The sequence below is a fragment of the Rhea americana genome, unplaced genomic scaffold (genome assembly GCF_003343005.1).
Source record: "Rhea americana isolate MKP2758 unplaced genomic scaffold, rheAme1 scaffold_106, whole genome shotgun sequence".
Classification (NCBI taxonomy): domain Eukaryota; kingdom Metazoa; phylum Chordata; class Aves; order Rheiformes; family Rheidae; genus Rhea; species Rhea americana.
Window position 1 is genome coordinate 352,826 of NW_028185106.1, and position 16,350 is coordinate 369,175.

The following is a 16,350-nucleotide window of genomic DNA, read 5'->3' on the forward strand; positions in this document are numbered from 1 at the left end:
GACAAATACCTGATACTGCTTTAATATCACAGTAAAAGCAGGACTTTTCCAAATCTCCAACCCAGACTGATCTGAGGAAGTGCAGTACTTCAGATTTGCTCTGYGTACACTTTACCTACATTTTGGAAAGGTCTGGTAATACTCTTTAACCGCACATCTAGTCTGAGGCGTTTCCTCTGGCTCTCAGCTTAGAGAGATTTGTTCTCACAGTTACCTAAAACAATTTGATTTTATGATGAAGTATCCAACTGAAACCATTGAAATGGTTTATTTTAAGTTTATCAGCCTCATTTGGTGATCTGTTTGGTTTTTTTTTGGAAAGCATATGGCCTTTGATGTTACCATGTGAGAGAATGAAATACAATAACAACATTAATGGAGTTTGAGAGAGAAGAGGAAGATGAACAAAACTTCCTATGCTCTTCAAGCACTAGCAGGGATAGCAAGCAATGGTCTTCAAGCAGCAGGATTTTCTGGGTTGGAGAGGATTTGAACCTCCCCTCAAAGAAAAAAAAAAACAGGCTTTATTTCCCTCTACTCCAAACTTGAAAGCACTAGGACATGGGGGTGGCARAAAGAGCCTGAACCCTGGCAAGGGACATGACGCTGAGACCATTCCCCTTGCACTTCCTTTCTGGGTTACAGAAACCCCCAGTTAACAAACATAGTCGAAGCACGCCAGTGAGCTCCGCGCGTGGTGCAAGACAGCGTTACGGAGAAGGAGGAAGGGTCAAAAACATTAAGCTCCACTAGTGAAGTATTGCACATCTGAAAAGTTGGAAGGGGCGCCRGTTCCAGGGCTGCTCAAAGCACATCTTCAGTGGCCCAGTCTCCGCGAGCTGCAGTTCCCAGAACGACCAGCCGAAGYGCGGGAACCTCCACGGCGCTTCGGAGTTGCGTTGCAAGTTTGCCTTTGCCAGAGGACAAAGCAAAACGCTGTGTTGGCACGAACGCGYTCAAGTCTCCTCCATTTTAGGGACTCTGGCTTTGGCACAGTTACACACGGTACAATCTGCAGCCAGATGTCTAATTGCAATCAATGGCAGATAAAAGGGGAACTATAAAACTAACATGTTGATTAACTATAATTTGAGGTTTCTGTAAAATAGAAGCATTATGAGATCATTAGAAGTAAATGCAAAGGAGACTTTATGCAGCRTGGTTATATTGTAATTCTTCAGAGAAATCCTCCACCACATTTAAAGACACCCCTTGCCAAACTTTAAGGCATTATTTACTTTGTCCACAAAGAATGCCAGAAAAAGATTTTATCACTTTGCTGCAAGTACAAATTTACAGTGCAAATGTGCTGCATGGCATACTCTTTCTTGCAGTAAAAATAAAAGTGACTTTTTTGTTTTTTGTTTTTTGTTTTTTTGTTTTTTTTACCTGTTTAGGAGCTATGTTCCCCTCCCCAAAACATGGCATAGTGAAGTAGATATTGGCAAGATTGGACTGGGAAGGGAAGATTCTTGCTGCCCATCTTCTTTCTCTCCCTGTCTGCAAAGCCCCTGCCTGGGAGCACCTCAGCACACCRCTGGAGTTTATGGTGCCCACAGCAGCCTGAGCGTTCATAGCCRTTGGCTTAGGTCCCCTGGTTTCTGATTTTTACAGAGAGAGTGGAAATGTGCAGACTTTCAAAGGGCAAGAAATAGCAGACTCCAGAGACGGCTCCCAGATAGGTGTTAGAAAAGATGYGAAGGATCAGCGTGAATGATCTGAGGCTGAGTACAGGGATTCCTGTTACAGACTTCAGAAGGGGTTACCAGGAAAAGCAGCACCTAATGAGGAGAAAGACAGTGAAACTGCAGGAGTCTGCACGCTGAGAATATGGTCTCAAAAAATACCTGTTCACAGACAGAAAGTGCCCAGGAGAGCCATGATTCTGCTCTGTCCTTCTGCGTTTAGGTGTTTCTGACACCGCTGTTTTTCACCGCTGGCAGCGAGAACAGGACCAGAGACAGAGCAACTGCTCTGGTTTCCTTGTTACCCCCTTCCACTCAGAAAGTTTTAGAAGCCCCTGATTTAAATGTAGGGGGGGCATCTTCAGGGAAGCCTTGGGTTATATCTGTCACGGCGCAAACACGCCCATTCTGCACACTGAAGGACAGACCTGAATTTTGAATACGTCACCTCTGTTCCAGCCTTTCTTTTATGGTTGAGAGTGCATTAAAAAAAATCTTAATGCTGCCACAAAGCATCTACATCAGTTAGATATTAAGCAGTAAATCTAAAGTATAATTTTGAAGTGTTGGTAGGAGTTCAGAATCTTGAGATAAATGTCTGTTACAAGAATTTTAAAGAATTTTTATTTTTATGACAAGGTTAGCCCAGTAAATGTTTTCCAAGGGCAGTAAAGGAGCAAAAAAAAATTACTCTGATTAAGCTTTAGTACATCCAATTCCAGAAATTTAAAAAGGCAGATAAGGTGGCTTCCTTTAGTCCAGCTCTTAAATAATTTGTAACAACTGATTGCCCACCCTCAATCTTTTTTTTTTGTTTGCTTAAAGAAGCAGTTCTGAAGAGCTAAGAAACAAGTGAAAGATAACATATATACCTAAGAGAAAATGTAGTTGCTAATGTTATTTGTGCTTTACTATGTATTTGTATTGTGCAAAAGAAGAGGAGATCTCAATCTTTTTTGGCATCTCCTAAGTGTCACACACAAGCAAATCATAAATATCAATCTCCGCATTTTACTGTTAGTGACGTGCAGCACAATGACTGACACCAATACAGTTCACTACAGCAGAGATCATTGCACATGAATTTTTGATTAGCATTCTATTTTAATCCTGATGTTGTCGCTCTAAAGCTTTGAGACTGTTTCCTCTTTGGTATTTATTTAAATCTGGTGTGGTTGATCAAAGCTAGACCGTGGTTCTGCCTTTGCGTTGCCGGCTGTTCACACGCTAGCGTTCAAACAGAATTACAGATGGACGAACTCTGCCTGCCGTGTGCAGATGTGGTACGGGGAATATCCTCTCTTTCCTTTGCATGACTTTCACACTGGTCTGTGTTCGAAGGGAGTATGGGGGCTGGGGATTTTTAGTCTCTGCAGAGCTTACAGCCGCTGAAATGGGGAAGGAACAGCAGAGAACAGCGTAAGGCTGTAGCTGGTGCTCCCTAGGCAGCAGCCAACCCAGACTGCAAAGAGAAACAACCTTCACTCCACCGACGGGCTGGGAACGTGGGTCCTGGCGTGGCCGCCTCGGCTGCCTCTTGCACGGGGAGGAAGACTGCATTTGGCATAGTCTATGGGCAGAAGAAATCAGGYTAGCACCAGGGCAGTATCCCACTGCCGAGATGTGGCATGAACTCAAACCCAGAAGTAGAGCATGGGGCCAAACTCCGATGTGGACCAAGCACGAGTCATGCAGGCCCTTAACCTCTGAGAGGGGAAGGGGCTGCAGGGAAATCTGCAAGCTGATCCCACTTTCCTGGCAGTATCACTGAACGAAGAGCTGCCTTTACTGATGCTGCTCAAAGGCAATGGCCCTGTTACAGCTGAGCAGATGAGAAGAGAGTTACAGTTGGAAAATCTGACATTTCAGCATTATATTTTCCGGTGTGGTCTGCAACAAAAGGAGGAGGAAATATTAACGGACCTTATGTAGGTTCTTCAGTTCCTTCCAAGAAAGCTGAACTATTAACCCAGCCGTTAAAATCTGTTTCACATGATAAACACGCAGCTGCGACGTTGCTAATGTTGATATTGCTGCCACATTACAAACAAGGCAGCAGAGGCCATGCCTTTGCGAGGAATGTGTACCTGGCTTGCAGTCTTCTTCAGAGAGCAAAATACTTTCCGTGTTTTTTTCTTTTAGAGAAAGGATGGGCTGGGAGGAGATGGGAGAGCAATTTAAATTAGATTAAGCTCTCCAGATCACATTTGCTTTGAAACAAAATTCCCCACTTCTTAGCTGACAGAACACCTTCTCCTGGTTCCAGGCCTGAATAGAGCTGCCTCGAGGAATTTCTTTTGCTGAAAATGCTTAAGCTTCTGCAAAATCAGAAGAGAGAATAAGTGAGCTCTAAAAACCTTTACTGCRCTGCTGAAAGTGCAACAGGGGACCACACCACTGGTGCGTGTGCCCTGCAGAGCACAGGGGCTCGTCCAGCGGCAAGGCAAGGGCCACGCAGCAACCCTGTGCTGCCACCACAGCTTGTGCACAAGCTGCTTTTACCCTTTCCAAGATTTGCCAGCAGAGCGAGTTGGTATCCCCAAAAAAATCCCTCACCGTGGAAGTGATTTATATTAAAGACCCTCAGTGATTTCCCAAATAGGCCATAAATCTTTTGCTGCAGACACAGAGCAGCAATCACTGTCAGCAGCTGACTGCTGCAGCCCTCTCCCCACTCTGACGGCCCCGCAAGCAGGTCTGTGGCTGCCCAGCCCCGTGCCCAGCGCCTTCACGTCTTCCCCAGCGAGCTACAGCTGAATAATCAGGACGGTTGCATCAACTCTTTGATGGAGCCCTGGTTAAAGTAAAACCTTCCTTTGCCTCAGTGCTGCTTATTTTGAATTCCATTTTTTTGACTTGTTAGGTAGATTGTCCCCTTGCACTTCATTTGAACCTTTTATTGCTAGATCTTCTAAATTAGGAGCTAGAACAAGTGCAAGATCATTGACTGTGAATTCCCATCTTCAGAACAAAGAATAAAGAATTGCAGTGGCTATTTGTTGCATGCATGGGTGTGCAGCTGGCCAAAGTGCCCTCTCACTCTCAGAGTATCATGCCACTATCATAACATCATCCCTCCTATAATACCTAGCCAAAAGCCACTTTCCGAACTCCAAAGTGATTCTGTTAGCCAGTTAGTCTTGAATAGCTGGTAGGTTAGGTGCAGTACTACTCATCTCACTCAGCTGGACCTAGTTAAACCTTTACTGGAACAGATGCATCCCTCTGTGCTGAATTATATGCATCTAGATTTGGATTTACATGCATATGTAGATTTAGAATTATATGCATATATAGCATTTATTGCTGAGAGTTTTCTGACTTTAAGAGGGAGTTACGAAATAGCCGCAGAGGTAGACCTGATAAATTGAGTATTCCGCTCGTAAAGGAAAAATAAACTTTTCTGCTTGCAATAAACATATTGCATATGAACTCAAAACATGACTTTTTTCTTCCTTCAAATAAACCCACATATCCTCTCAGACCTCACACTAAGATGACTAACTCAAGGGAAATGCTGAACAGATTCAAGTAATAGCTCTATAATAAAAAATAGATCTGCACACAGAGCTAGCTATGTTCAGTATCATCAGAGACCTTCCTATTAATTATTTATGTAGCACTATAGATCAGCATAGTACTTCACAGAAATACAAAAAAGTAAGTAAAGTTCCCTCTTACTAACTTAGGGTAATGACTGGACCATTACTGGCCTAGCTGGCTGCAGCAAGCGACCTGCAGCCAGTGCTTGGACTTACATCATTTGTATAATGTATTATATGAAAAATGTCATGAGGGAATGTAAATCTGTGAAGGTCGACAGCTGCCCATTGATCTAGGGCCTGGTTAACAGTTCTTCAAATCATTGTTGGCTTAGGATAAACAGTATGAGTGATTTTAAAGATCCCATACTTTAACCCCTAAACACCTTTCAAAATCTAGCCAGCAAGTCAATAATGTAAATTCTTCATAATCTCTGCACTACAATATTAATAGATTTTCTATAAAAACTGTGTTACAGTCATGTGAAGTGGGCTGAAAGCCTCACCATACAGAAATCAATGACTCAGCTTCACTAGAGTAACGGACTTACCTCTGGATCATGTATTAAGAGGGACAGAGGCAGCTGATTAGATCACCCCCCCTTATAGCACATATTGGTGGTCCAAACAGAATGGTGCACCCTGAGACCTGATCTCACAGTGACCCTTCCAGTGATGCTAGGTCAGTCATTCAATTTTCCTATCAAGAAAATAGTGGCTAACTACTTCACATTAGCCTTATGGGGATAATTTGTTTCCTCATGGTCCTATGAAGATAACTATGGCTTTGAAGACGACATAAGGCATTGTCAGATTTTTTCTTAGCATAGATTTCAGGGAGAGCAATAGAGAGAAATAGGGCAGGAAGAGGCAATCGAAAGTCACATCCTGACAACAGCTGTTTATATTGGAAAGAAACATTGCTCAAAGTATTTTTAGCTTCTTTCTACGAATTTACAGCGGGAAATCAAAAGGAAAACTAGTACTATGTGGTCATCCAGCTTCCCACAGACCACCAGCAAATTGCTGCGCAGACCACAGCTTGGGAATGAATCTCAAGGCTATGTAACTGCAAAAGYATCAAGTACAGATGTAAGGGAACAACAATGAATGAATATATAAAAAACTTGTTGGTATCAATTAAGCAAGCACAGTGGAGACCTTAGAAAACTTTCTGAAAGTGACAAATATAGGGCAAAGCTTCATCAAATCTTAGAATAATTTAGGCTGGAAGGGGTTTCTGGAGGTAGTCTAGTCTAAGTCCCTACTCAAAGCAGAGTACTTCAAAGTTAGATCAGGTTGCACAGTGTCCAGGTCTGTTTTTATTATCTCAGAGGACAGAGATTCGACAGCCTCTCTGGGCAATATGTTCCAGTCAAAACTCCTGCTTATTAAGCARTGTTTATACATTATATAGGAAGATTTACTGTAAATTAATATCTATTTTATATATTTGTATATACGGTATATATTTATATATATAAATATATTTGTATAAATATATACCGTATATACAAATAAACAGCAATGTGTGTACAGGGAGAGCCTGTATGTATTTTGTGCACAAACACACACATACATACAGAAAAACTTATATTAGAAAGGAAGAAAAAAATGCAGCAGTGGAATCACTACCCGGCACGAGGATACACTCTCAAATGAATGATAATTTTTAGTAATGGAAAGTTAGTATATTTTTGACAAAATTCTCAGTCACATCCCTCTGATGGTGATGAGGCAACACAACCTTGGCCACATAGCCCTGAGACAGCAGACAGTGGCATATCCTCCCACATCAGAAGTGCTTCCTGGAATGATAAACTGTGGAAATAAAATAATTCAAGATAACAGCAAAGTGTAGATAAACAGAAAAGCAAAAATATCAAACTTCCCCTCCTTCCCTTCATCTCTGTCCAAACTCTGAATAACTACGTCCTTTCTTGTCAGTCCTCCATATCATGTACTGTTTGTGGATGGGCTAACTGGGATCTCATTTCCTTGGGCAGTTCTACCTGGCATGAGCCCTGCAGGAGGGGCACCCCGGGCATCTTGGCTCCCGCCATGGAGATGGCAGCCTCCCATATCTAAGGTCTTCAGCTTTYGCTCTTCCCCAAAATTCACATTCATGGTATTATGTCTAGGAAGCCAGATATATAACCAGAAGCCCAGGAGACCTGCAAGCCTAGAATGAAACCAGAGGGCTTCATGCCCCATGGTGGGGTAATGCATCAGCCCCTGCAAAACTTGTGAACATCCTAGGCTACTTCTAGTACTTTCAGGCATGTTCAGCAACTCTAGGAAGAGGAAGGTTCCTGAAATGTCAGCAAGTTCAGTTCTGCAGAAATAGTTTTTTAGAGTTTTATCAGGACATCCAGAGAATTTCAGTTTTCATTCTAAATGATGGTGATTCTTTTTAAAATGCTAGAGTTTTCYTCCAAAATTAACAAGTTTTTCTCACTGACACTAGTACTGTCTTTCATAAATACTTCTTCTGTCTCTGTTATCTGTGATCGAACAACTTCTCAAATGCGAGGTTCATAAACTGACCTTCGTTAGTCTACCTTTAAAATGGTGATCAAATATTAAATGCTGTACAATGGACAAAAATCCGCATTTAGTTCCCATTCCTTATCTTTAGCTTGCCTGAAGTTTCCACCACGTGTTTTCACAGAAAGAGTTCRCTGATCACCGTTACGTGCACACACGTACCCACACGGGTGCATACGGCTCTGTCTCACTAGAATTAGCCTGCAATATTGATCACATATGCCTCACTTTCCCCAATAAGAAATATGAGATTAGTTTTTGTTGGCTCAATTAATCTGTATCTGTCCTCTGCACACTATAAATCATTGCACATGCAAACAAGGGCTCATGCTCTAACGATAGTATTGATCGACAGACCTTTGAGTTAGGAGTAAAGCCTCTTTAATTACTTTGTCTGACTTTTGCTTTTTACAGTGTCTTAGGAAACTATCTACCATGTTTTGGTGGTGTTATAATTTAGCTTAGATCTGGAGTTTCAGTCCCCAGAGAAACACCTTCCTCCCTCAGTCTGGCCTGCCCATGCTTGGCATCAAAAATCAGAAGAAAGTCATTCTTTTAACTTCTCTAAGGATTTGATAACCTCTTCACTTTCCTTAGCCAGAGGTGTTTTGACCTTTAATTAAAAGGAAAATTTGTTGTCTTCCATTCAGAAGGCAGCAAATAATGAACTCATTAAAATGAGGTTAGTGTTCAGGCCTTAGAGCAATAAGAGCTGAAGTCTCATTAGCAGCTAACAATCCAGAATACAGCACATAAATAAACCTAATATGGCAGAGCAAAATGCCTTGGTGCATTAAATTTGAGCAGAATCAAATGTTTACAGTCAATGATGTCTGGGGCATGAAGTTTTAATGTACTTAATAAAGGAAAGCAAATTGCTTCCTATTAGCCATGAAATGTTACTGCAGAAATTGCCCCAAAAAATTTATTATGTAAATGAAGGATACAGTTATAATTAACGGGGATATTGTAAGAAAATATCACTTCTGCTTAATAGATGCACCAATTATTAGGAGTAAAAACATGGCAACTTCAAATCTAATTATATGGATTACTGTAAAATACTGCTGAATGTAAACACAATATAAAGAAAAAACTGCATCTGGTGGATGTCACAGAGAGATGCCTCATTGACTAAGCAAAGATTGAATWATAAAATGAAACCCATGGATTTTGAGAGATTCCAGGCAGTTAAAAGATTTTATTTGAAAGAACAACATGGGTTACCTTAAAAACAAAAACATGTTTAGCCTGGCACTGAGACATGCCTGTCTGACCATATGCAATGTGCTCTGTGGTTCTTTTCTTGGAAAACGATGATTATTTAGCATGATCTAAACTTAAAACAACGGTAATTTCCAGCTATTGGTTTAAAACATTTCTACATATTCAATGGCAAATTCTAATTGYATTTTCCTATGCAAATAGCTTTCCTCCACTTATGGCTCCTTTGAGCCCGGGAAAAAGTCAACCCACAGACCACAGGGAAAGACAGGGCGGAGGGCAGTGGTCCCCCGGTGGTGGCAGGCACCTGGGCTCAGCACACGAGCAGGTCGCGTGGAGTAAGATAAAAACCTGCTGCCCCACGGGAAGGCTACGTGATGCCCAGAAGGGTCCTAGCGCGGGATCCCAGGGAAAACAGCGGGTCCTCTGTTCCCGCGCCCCCGAGCCCCCCGCAACGCCGAGGCGGCAGGGGGCCGGCGGTCCGCGTTTCTGCCGAGGCAGCGGGGTTGGCAGGCGCGCTCGCTCCCGAGCTCAAAACAAGCAGGGATTCACCGACCGCGGTGGAAGTCGCCTGCTCTTTTCCTGCCGCGACGCATTTCCGTGCCAATGTGTGCTGTTAAGGTCTGTATCTCTGGGAGGCAACAAAGTTCCCACTATTCTCTGTGCAGAATTACCAGAGAAGGCAGTATGAGTCAGCAGCAATTCTGTCTGAGTATAATTTTATTAAAAATAGGGAAAGCAGACCCTAATCACCTAGATTTTTAAGGATGTGGACAGTATTATCTCCCCTCTATGTACAAGCAAGCAGTGATAAAATGTTTAGACTCACTCGCTCGACAATCTTTTAAGTATTAAAATTAGTTGAAGTCATAAAATGAATTTTACCAGCATATTACTTAAGTTAATATGCATATATGGAAATTGCAGTAAAAATGAGTCTTCAAGACTGAGCTAAATCTAGTTTGAGTGACGGACTTGCCCTTTAGACAGAGAAACGCGTGGCATGCTGCAGGTTATAGGATTTACATCTTAATCCTTGCTCTGTGTTTTAATGAGAGCTCACTGGGATGGAATGTTTCTTCCTATTTCCCCCCATCCGGTTTTGTGATCTTATTAAGCGAGATGTGAGCGTGAGGGAAATTGGAAAAAAATTGAAGTGATATAATGATGTTTGTTTCTCATACTGTATGTTAGGTGATAATAATTTCTCAAAATGTTCTTTCCTCAAACAAAAATTGAGTAGATTTTGCTCAGCCCATCAGTCTTTTTCAACATACATAAAATGCTCTATAACTTGGAAAATTAAGTTTTAAAATATAATGACTCAGAGTCTACGCTGATGACTTTAATGGTTTCAATTTAATGCCAATTTATGTGAGCTGGGGATTTTCCTCAATGTCTTAGCTAACAGTCATGTTGATCTCCAAGGTTTTATTTTTTAGTGAACATTTAGTTACGTAGTACGTAAATACAGTGCGACGTGAAAAAGTCGAAGTAGTAAAATAATTAACTTATAAATGTCTGGCAAGATAGGCTGGAAATCATACTGCTATCCTAATACTCAATTCTAAAGCATATGATTTACTGCCATTAGATTGCATTAGTCCTTTCCTTTACCAATGTATTTGCTTGGAGACTGTTACAGCCAATAACTCTGTTTTTGTTTTATGTCTTCCTTAAAGCCTAGTAAATATTTATACTAAAAACAAAAAATGAAGACAGATGCACACTTTCTGACAGCCTCTTATATTACATCCCCAAGCTGCCTAGCACTCAGATGATGCCTCTTTAGAAGATGACTGCTAGTGGATGAAGCCTCAGAAGAGCCTTGCGCTCAAATGCACATGGCTTCCAAATACGTGTTGTAGTTACCGTGTGGTCAGTAACTCTGAAAAGTTAATGGTCTGCAGCAAATGTGGACGGTAGCTGCCAGCACCTCCAAACTTGCTGCAGCGCGAAGGATAATATGACAAAGCTGACCTGTTTGGTTTGGCTCCACTGAGGACTAGGGTTGCATAAGTTATCGTTCATACCTCAACTCCTTAAACTCTACCTGTTCCATTATTTGCAATGAACTGACTATACTTTTGGTTTATGGTCACAGCTATTTTGCGTTTTGAAAAATTTAGACAATGATGCCATTTTCCTGTGATGGTAAGTGATATTACTAATGACCACACCAAAGATAATCCTACCAAGTGAAAGGAAACATGAGCTGGAGTTGGGCTATAAGTAAACCACTGCGTTCATTTTGTCTTTGAACTGTGGAAGAACCTGTACATTTGATCAATAGAAATGTTATTAATAGATAATGGGAAAAGTTTGCAAGAGCCACATAATGCAGACATGGAAGACTGATGAAAATAGAACTTATAAACCATTCAGCATCTCATGGACCAAGAGGAGGATAAACGCACCATCCATCTTGCATATGTAGCATGCCCAGCATTACATGGGTTGGTGGTTCAAAGCGGACAGATGTCTGTATAGAGAGGATTATCTTTAGGAGCAGTGAAGAGTTAAAGTCTTAACTAGGTAAATCTAGGTAGCTCACGGAGATTGAATCTCCAGCTTTTCTCTTTTGCTGGTGGTCTATTTGGGACAAGTTGGAAATACATTGGTGAAGCAAACTGGACAGGTGACCCAAGTCTATACCCATATTTTGTATAAGCAGTATCCTTTTCCTCCATTTCATTTAAACTGGTCTCTTCTTTTCCTTAGAGGAGAAAGAATAAACAAAGGTTTAATTACACACCTGAGAAAAATGGACATTACTTTAACCATAGGTCAAATTGGGAGTTTTTCTCATTCACGTTTAAGCTTGAATTTTGTATTAAGACACAATTTAAAATGTTTCTGCAGGTAAGTAAATCCCAAAGCCTCCACATCTGGATGCCAACTAATAGTCTTATTTTATTTTGAGTTTTAAAACATTTTATTAAGCTTCAGTGATAACCCACAATATGAGTGGCCTGGTGATTTAGCATTTTGCTGCCCTGAATAGCTGGATTCAAGTCTTGCTATAGATCATGCAAGTAATGTATAGGTTCTCCGTCCAAACTATGAACTTCTGACCTAGTTTGGTACTTAGATACTATTAACAGCATTGCTCAACCATTAAATTCTGAAGGATCAAATAATGCTTGGAGTGATACTCTTAAAAAAAAAAAGAACATTTAACAGAGTCTTCCTTTTGTATCGACTTAGTGGGACACAATTTTTAAAATGAGGCATTCCAAAATTTTATATTTATTTTTCTAAATGCGTGTTAATTTCTTATTTATTTCAGGCTTTACTAGAGACTCAAAATTTACTGCGCACTCAGGTTGCAAATTTTACCTTCAACCTTGGATTTTCAGGAAAATTTTACCACACAGGTAAGAAGGAACTTCATGCTCTCAGGTAGCTACAGTTAAATAGGTGATAGGATTTAAAACCTAACTTTAAACATGGCCTTTTTTAATAACAGTTTGGCTCATAAGAGCAATGGGAAACATGTGCTCCGCTATTTTAGGTGTTCAGGGTCTAATTTGCTGTCCACGGAGGCAATGGTAGGCTATGAAAGAGATCATACATAGATGTCGTTGGTGCTTTTCTGAAAGACATACAGTAGTAAATCTTAGGGACGTGAGTGAAGCAAATCAGTTGCTAAGAACTCTGTAATTTTGCAAACCTAGATACTCTAAGGTTTTGCCAATGTCGTAGGTATGATGAAATATAAAACTGAAAAATCATGTCTCAGTCTCTAAAAAGGCAGAAGTATTTGAATAGGATGCACAAGATTTAGTTATAAAGGTAAATTCTGTCAGTGGTCTGTGATTCCTGAGGGATGATAAATGGGAAATCATAAAATTTATAAGTGCATTCATATGCCAAGAAAAAGGAAAACAGGATGAAAAGAAATTTCAATTAAATGAATATTGAAGTCATGCTCCTTAGGTACTGCACGCAGTAATAAGCTCCACACACGCACACTGTTTTTCTGGAGTATCAGGCACTTTTACGTCTCCTCCTCCTGCAGGCTCCCTTCCCTTACTTCAATTCTCCCCAGCACAATGATGCTTTTATTTTCTCCTTCCTCCTCTTTTCCCTAACATTTCTGCTGCATCTCCACTCCTGCTTCCCTCTGCTGCTACTGACCAGCCTAGTACTGCTAGGGCAAAAAAAAAAAAAAAGAAGACTTATTTAGCAACTCACCGCAATGGGAGTACCTGCTCTCCTTCTGCTTTCCAAACCCAGTATCCTTCTCACTCCTGAAGACTGCCTCCAGAAACCTCACCTTCAACCCACTCAGTGGGACCCACTGCTCAAGGTGCGCTAAGAAAGGAGGCTGAGAAGCTTGTTTGGAGGAGATGAGGAAGCATAAAAGCAGCAAAAATTTGAGAGGAGAAATATAAAAGCTAGAGGTGAAACCTCTATCGGTGCTGGGCAGCGAAGTAGTTAGGGTGAAGCAGGCAAATGAAGATTATCCATCTCTCTGTGTGATTCAAAACACAATCACTTTTCATTGCCAATACTGGCTCACTGAGCAGGTGACCTTACCCACCTTTTACATTACCACTTCACCACTAGTTAGGAGAGTGCATGAGACCCTGAGAGATGGGAAAGCATTTGAAGGACGAGCAGAGAAAAGGCAACCAAAATTATTTTATCTCTGTTGCTCTTGAGCACCACTGCTCAAGTCCAGGCTGTTTCCCCTTGAGCAAGCACATAACATGAAAGAGCTGCTGCCCAGAAGACCTTACAGACTAAAGATGTAGGCTGCAGAGTCTGGGAAAAATGAGGTACAGCCAGATGAAATTACTTGGCTGAAGTCATATAACAAGCCAGCGGCAGACCTCTGACTAGAGAGCAACTCAGGAGAAAGACCTCCAGTATTCTGATCACTTTATCTTGACCTGCCTGTATAGTTATTTCCTGTGGAGATTAATTGGACATATATGTAATATAGCAAAACAAGCAAAAACAGCCCAAGGCTCTGAGCCACTCTGAAGGTAGGATGCTGCTTTACTGTAGCCATCCACAGAGTAAAGCTGGCGTCAGTCATCGCRATGTCCACCTCAGAGAAAGATAATTCGAGGAGGGAAGAAGGTGTGGCGAGAAATAATTGTAAATTCTATAATGTACTGAGTAGTGGCTGGCACAAAACACAACCTTTTACAAAATCGTATCCCCAGCTCCCCTTTGTCAGTCCCGTTAGCTTCCACGTGCCATCCAGTTTCCTTAACGACAGAGTCAGCTCCTGTGCAGTCCGCGGTTTCCTCGCCCACTTGGTATGACTGCGACCAATTTCAGATTTGCARCTGCTGCAGGGAGAGAAAACAGGAGAATGTGTGCGTGCCTGTTCTCCTAAGGCTTTCAAGGCTTACAAAATAGCACAAAACTAGTTAATGAGTTGAGGCATGCCATTGCCTCCATTAAGGGGCCCGCAGCAGTCTGTGCTCAGTGATGCCTTTGAGTTTTTAAGCAAGCACTTCATTTGCAGGTTGGTGGTAGTGTTTTGTCATACCAGCTTCGTGGAAACTTTTCAAAGTATTCTGCATGTAATATATACTTTATTGACTCATTATAAATAAAACATGGACAGGTATTCTTTAATTACTGTAGATGTGGCTTGTTTACCCAGAGAGGCTTTTCGTATCAGATACTCAACATATTTTATTAGCACTCTGAAACTACTGTGCCTTATTGACTTCCTTAATGCACAGTTTTGCTCTCCTTGCCAAAACCTGGATCATTTTCAAACTACAGGAAAGGAGTTCACTATGGGAATGTGTTGGCAGATTAAACAGACATTTTCATCAAAAGATGTTGCTGACACCCATACTACAAATACCAATTTCTGTTGGTATGTCTACATGCAATTATAATAGCAGACATATCAGCCTCACTACTCATATTCTTAATGCCACCACCTTTCCTTTTTATAGCACTGCTATACAATATACTGTAGATATAAGGCTGTTAGCAAAAACTTACTAGTGTCTGTTAGTTTGAGCAGTTATTTTCTGTTTGTTTATGATGTGGCTATATAAAATAAGACATTCTCAGGATTTGCAATTAAATCTTCTAAGATTAACAATAATGCACTTTAAAGTTAGTTTGAATTTTGAGTTCGAAAGAGACATCTAAGTTATGGTTCTGGTTTTAAAGTGTGGGATTATTTATTACACATAAACAAACTTTGAATAATTCCCTGCCTATGCAAAGTGCACACTGCATCTCCAAGTAGATATATGCTCACCTCTGATTATAGATCTACTACGTTTTTCAGAYTTCACATTAAAATGAAGATTGAAAGTCATATAGATAATGTTGACTGCTCAAGAAATGAAAACTTCAACATTTCTTGGTTTGCCTCCAATACTCTGAATAAGGATTTAGGCAAAAATATTTAAAAGATACGAGTACCTATCAAACCATCTATTAAAAATTTACATGAGGGTTTTTTTGGTTTCTTTTTTTTAAAGTACTCTTACTTCAGAATTTATAGAATCAAAATGAATTTCTTTTTAGATGTTGGTAAAGAAAGGTATCCTCAAAAGTAACAAAAATGACAAGTTTTAACTTCAAACATTTCTGTTCCAGCTCTGCCATTGTGARTTCTGGTTGTCTAAACTGGAAAGCGTTTTCTCTAATTTAATCTTTGTTATTGTTAAAAAAAAAGAAAAAAGGAAAAAAAAATAAAAAGTTCAGTCTGATGAATTTTAGATAAATGTACAAAGAAATTAGCAGGGAAAATGTGATTATATGATTAAAATATATTTTTAAAAATGAAACTCTTTCAAAAATCATGCTGTACTTCAAACATCATGAAGGCACTAAACTATACCGTGACCTATATCTCACCTCAGATGATCATAGTTCCATACAAATTTCAAAAACCCACCTTTTTCTTTTCATCTCTATCTTCAGTTTTCTACCATTGTGCTACCAGTGGGATCTTCACTGGCTCCCCAGATTCCTACTGCTTTCCCTCCTGTCCTATTTTGAAAGCCCCCGTTAAGTTTCTCTCCTTCTCTGATCACGTTTCCCTTGCACATACACGTGCCCAGGTGGGTGCCCGTGTTCCACCTGCCCCAGCAAACACRAGAACAGCTGTTCACCAGGCACCATACACAGGACTTCATGGAAACTTCTGCTCCATCACTCAAAAGAATTGCCATCACTCCTTTTCAGCAACAAAATACCTACCAAATGAAGTTGTATTACTTCTCCTGAGATATTGCCACCAGCAGAGGTAACCATATGCTTTCTTACAACATGTAGAGTGCTRCAAATAAGGGGGTATATCGATTTGTTGGCACTATGAGAAAGTTTCAAAGTAACGCTCTCACTGTGCAGTGGCGTTC

At 40.7% G+C, this 16,350-nt stretch overlaps 1 protein-coding gene across 1 annotated transcript in view; it reads left to right on the forward strand.

Annotated features, from left to right (window-relative positions):
• Positions 1 to 16,350, forward strand: part of NDST4 (N-deacetylase and N-sulfotransferase 4) — a 101,967-nt gene that overhangs the window by 32,780 nt on the left and 52,837 nt on the right. The window contains exon 4 of the mRNA XM_085309064.1: positions 12,288 to 12,375. Coding sequence (XP_085165190.1) covers positions 12,288 to 12,375 — 88 coding nt within the window. The remainder of the gene's footprint in view (positions 1 to 12,287; positions 12,376 to 16,350) is intronic.